The following is a 4,898-nucleotide window of genomic DNA, read 5'->3' on the forward strand; positions in this document are numbered from 1 at the left end:
ATTACAGCCGATAAATGATCGGTCCATAATGATAATGATTTATTTTGATTGATAGCCTTTATGTTTTATGAAAGTCAAAGTATGTTGGAACATTTTCATTTGTTGCTAACAATACTGATGTGAGTTAGATTTGGTTTGAAATATTAAATCATCCATCTTTGCTCACTACATCTTGGCCTTTCTTGTCATAAAGTGTGTAAAAACTACAGCTTATGAACTACAGGTTAACAAAATGTGATATTATCAGTTATCTTATCGATGTCTGACCGTCATTGTGTTTCAGTCTCTTAGATCCAGATAGCCACGGCTCATGGATTTTCCACTCTTTGCCTGATATCTTGTTTTGTTTCGTAAGTTGTCAATTGTTCTGGACTTCTTTTGACCCTCAGCATCCAGAAAGGGTGAACTCCCTGAACCTCGAAGGTTTAAATAATAGGGCTGCACAATATGGTAAAAAAAAGTTACAGTGCGATTATTTTCACAGATATTGCGATATGATTCCCGATATGTGGAATTTATTCAGTCAACCCTTTGAAAATGTTGACTTTAGGACGTCTCAAACAGTCTGTTTGTTGCCATATGTAATCCACAGTTTTTTTTATGATGTACTTTGTGTTTTCAGAGTTTCCTAGGCGGTTTGTTTGGGCCGGTCTGTGAGATAGATGTACTGCTGAACGATGCAGAGAACAGAAAGACGGCCGAGTTGAAGACGGAAGATGGGAAAGTGGAGAAACACTACCTGTTCTACGACGGGGAGTCTGTGTCTGGGAAGGTAAACGGAATTTACGTCATTTATAAAGTGTTGTTTGCGAGCTCCGCAAGGTTCAGTAAAGAGGTTTTACACACATGAAGCGTGATTTAAACTCGCTGTCATTTTATTCATTAGTGAACAGTACTCAGTCAGCAGATAATGGACTTCACGGCCATCCACCAGTCTATTTTAGGACGCTCTCTTTAACTGAACCCAGTGGGAAATTAAGGTTCTTTTGATGTGTGTGCAAGATTTGCTCCGACTTTGGGAGGGAGTGAAGCATCTATGTTTAGGATCCCTGAATGTATTAGCCGATACATCTGCTTTATAAAGTAATATTGGAGTTTAGTCGGTATTACATTCACATATTCTTGCGATATTTGCCTGATTGGCTTCCTCTGCCATCACAGAAGAGCCTAACCTGTTTGGACCTGCATGTGTACCAACACCTAACAAAAATATAAATGAATGCTTGTTTGTGATCTATAAAAACAGGATCTCTTAGTTTTTTTTCTGTCAAGGTCAAATATATATGTTTAAATCGGTAATATTGTCAAACTATCATTGTGACAACATGCTTTTTGGTTCATACGATACTTGATCTGTTGATCAAATGTTTCCTCTCAAGGTGAATCTAAATGTGAAGCAGGGAGGAAAGCGACTGGAGCATCAAGGCATCCGCATCGAGTTTGTTGGACAGATAGGTGAGCATGATTTAAAGTGGTGCATTTATTTCTCTCTGCGATCACGCTGTTTTCCTGTCTTTTGCAAGAGGCGTAAAGTGTATGCAGAGTTCATTGTTATTTATGATTATGGTGAGCTCTGTTGTTGCTCTGATATTAGTAGGATGGTGCTGTTGGATATATTTAACACTCCTCTAAATTGCCTTATGCAACTAGCTCCATGAAATGTTAATTGAGTGCCTTGGGCTTTATAGCTGGAAAACTACTAGTCAGCAGTGGTCTGTTGGCGTTCTCATGTGGCTAAAAGGTTTAACAGAGCATGTGGTCGTCATGTGCAGCCTGCCGTAGTAGAGCTGAGCCCTCCTCCAAATGTATTTGCTGTAGGGAGGAGGGTAACGAGAGCAGTGTGTTGAAAGAGCATGACATGCTGACATAAAACCAATGTATAAAACAGTTTGTGGTGTGTTTTCAATTATACGCCAACCACTCTAAATCCATTCTGCTGTATTTCAGAGCTCTTCTCTGACAAGAGCAACACCCATGAGTTTGTGGACTTGGTGAAAGAGTTGGCTCTGCCTGGAGAACTCACCCAGAACAGGAGCTACGACTTTGAGTTCATGCAGGTGGAGAAGCCCTATGAGTCCTATACTGGAGCGAATGTCAGGCTAAGGTATATGAATTACACAGTTTCGAGGCTATATGGGGCAAACCGCAAGTTCTGTTACAGCATTTATCACATGGGTGCCATGTCTTTTAGTCCCGTTTGATGTTTTTGACGGGCAGTGAGCTCAACTCAACTTTATTTAGCACCTTTCATACAAACATGCAGCCCGAAGCACATAGCACATAGCAAGTTGAAACAACACATAAAAACAAAATGAACAACCATAAATAAAATTGGCCAAGGCAAATAAATAATCAAATGTATAAATAAAATGTAAAACATCATCAAAATAAAAATCTAAATAAATGTTGATGTGAAAATAAAATCTATAAACTAACATTCAGCATGTAGCATCCAGGTTCAATCTTGGCAGCAAGCACTCTGCAGGGGAGCTTTTCTCCAGCTCATCTTGTGCTGTCACCTTGCTGGAGGGCGACAGTAAGAAAAAAATCAATAAATATGTTGCTGGTATAGGACTGTTATCAGTCATTTGTTTTAATTTGTTTATTCACAGGAAACATATTAAATATAAGCATTGATCGATCATTTCAAAGTAAATATCTCTAACATTTTGCTGGCTGCAGGTTCACAAATGTTTGTCTTTGGTTTGACTAATCATGACTAATGACTAATTTATGGTCATTTTATATATTTTATGATCAGTTAATGAAAATGTTAATATAATAATTACAGTGTTTTGTTGTCAGTAACCCTATGTTATTAATAATATATCAAAGAAACGGCCCAATTCGGACTGACTTCCAATGAACAGTAGAATATGTAAATTGCCCTGACTAGTCAATATATGATTAAAGAAAACACATTATGGGTTGTTTTAGTCAGGTATGTGCACATGTGAAGGACTTTTCTTTCTCCTGCAAATTTCATATGGTTGTCACAGATCGACAGAACGGGCAAATATGTTTGGATTACAGCATTTTCTGCATTGTTTCAGTCTGACTCTGAAAGCTTGCGTTGTCTGTGTGTTGTTGTTGCAGGTATTTCCTCAGGGTGACAATAGTTCGTCGTCTGTCTGACTTGGTGAAGGAATACGAGCTGATTGTCCACCAGTTAGCCACCTACCCAGATGTCAACAACTCAATCAAGATGGAGGTCGGCATAGAAGACTGTCTGCACATTGAGTTTGAGTACAATAAATCCAAGTAAGATCAATATCACTTTAACTTCTCTGATTAAGTCTTGAATGCTTCTTCAGCAAACCCCAAATCCAAATAAGATCAGTTTGAGCAGCTTCTCTTTATGCGTGTCTTTGTTGTAGATACCACCTTAAGGATGTGATTGTTGGGAAGATCTACTTCCTGCTGGTCAGGATCAAGATCCAACACATGGAGCTACAGCTCATCAAGAAGGAGATAACGGGCATAGGTAAGAATACAGGGTAGCCACGTGTAGCTCAGAACAGATCAGACACATGGATGTTAAAAATGGACCCGCAGCATGACTGTGCTAACTTTGTAGTTCATCACCTTTGTGGTTTCTCTAGCTGTGAGATCCTGTAGTTGGTTTACTTTTCTCTTAACAGATTAGGTCCCAATAAGAGCATAGAAACTTCTGTCAGCTCTGCTCCACTTTACTGAATTCTATCCCACTCACTCATTGTAATTGTTGTCCTACTTTCCAGGTCCCAGCACTACCACAGAGACAGAGACGGTTGCAAAGTATGAGATCATGGATGGAGCTCCAGTTAAAGGAGAATCAATCCCCATCAGACTGTTCCTGGCAGGTAACTCTTCTCTTCTCTTCTCTTCTCTTCTCTTCTCTTCTCTTTTGGTAATATGTTGAGTGACAGCTTATCACATCTTCTGGTTCATTACAGGATATGACTTGACACCAACCATGAGGGATGTCAACAAGAAGTTCTCTGTACGCTACTTCCTCAATCTGGTCCTGGTCGATGAAGAGGACAGAAGATACTTTAAACAACAGGTAACGGAGCACAATGTGTTTCTGCATATCATCTTACCTACACGGGTGTACATTGTCTCCCTGGCTGCTTTGTATGGTTTATTTATCTGTGTATGTTGGTTCTTTGCTACAAAGCTGTCACACACGTGCAGGCCTGCTGTAGCAGAGTTCACCTGCGTTTTCTAAAAGATACAGTTAGTTTGTCAAAGCGATTACAATGTTGAATTATTTTTAATGGTAAACAATCGTGCATTAAATGTATCCTGTGGAGTTTTTGACCACTAGTAGCGCTATGTTGTTCGTATGTGGACGCACATTCACTAACACATTTACATCTGCAGTTAGAGTATAAGGCTAAGACTATTAGTACACATATGATGTTTGTTGTTTTCTATATAGGGTTCTCAATAACTGGTAAACATCTGTTAATAAATGTTTAATATCTATCTCTCTGCCTCTGTGTTTAGGAGATTGTTTTGTGGAGAAAAGCTCCAGAGAAGCTGAGGAAAAGAAACTTCCATCAGCGCTACGAGTCGCCCGAGCCCCGAACCCAGCCAGTTAATGCAGAGCAGCCAGAGATGTAACGTTCGCTGCTATGAACTGAAAATACACACACACACCCCAACTCTTCACTGCTGAACAGCCAGAGGTGTGAGCGCTGCCCCACTATCTCCTGAGACTGAGAAATGTCTGTATACATAAATACACACAACATACCTTTAGACACCCCACCCTTCGGCCCACCTTCACAGCTTCAGATGTGAGCTGTCTCACCACCATCACACAACCTCCCCCAGGACTGAAACACGCTCGCATACAGACACACAAGCATACAATCCAAGAAGGCTGAATGCTAAATGTCAAGTCAAACCAA

The 4,898-nt window shown here is 40.0% G+C and overlaps 1 protein-coding gene across 1 annotated transcript in view; it reads left to right on the forward strand.

Moving 5' to 3' along the window:
- Window positions 1–622: 622 nt before the first annotated feature.
- vps26a (VPS26, retromer complex component A) overlaps window positions 623–4,898 on the forward strand; it is a gene marked incomplete at its 5' end in the record, with an annotated part of 4,555 nt that continues 279 nt past the window's right edge. Inside the window, 8 exon segments of the mRNA XM_035682564.1 lie at window positions 623–772; window positions 1,380–1,455; window positions 1,948–2,104; window positions 3,097–3,261; window positions 3,378–3,484; window positions 3,741–3,842; window positions 3,936–4,045; window positions 4,492–4,898. Coding sequence (XP_035538457.1) covers window positions 623–772; window positions 1,380–1,455; window positions 1,948–2,104; window positions 3,097–3,261; window positions 3,378–3,484; window positions 3,741–3,842; window positions 3,936–4,045; window positions 4,492–4,608 — 984 coding nt within the window.

The sequence above is a fragment of the Morone saxatilis genome, unplaced genomic scaffold (genome assembly GCF_004916995.1).
Source record: "Morone saxatilis isolate NCDOM2014 unplaced genomic scaffold, NCSU_SB_2.0 Contig11, whole genome shotgun sequence".
Lineage (NCBI taxonomy): Eukaryota > Metazoa > Chordata > Actinopteri > Moronidae > Morone > Morone saxatilis.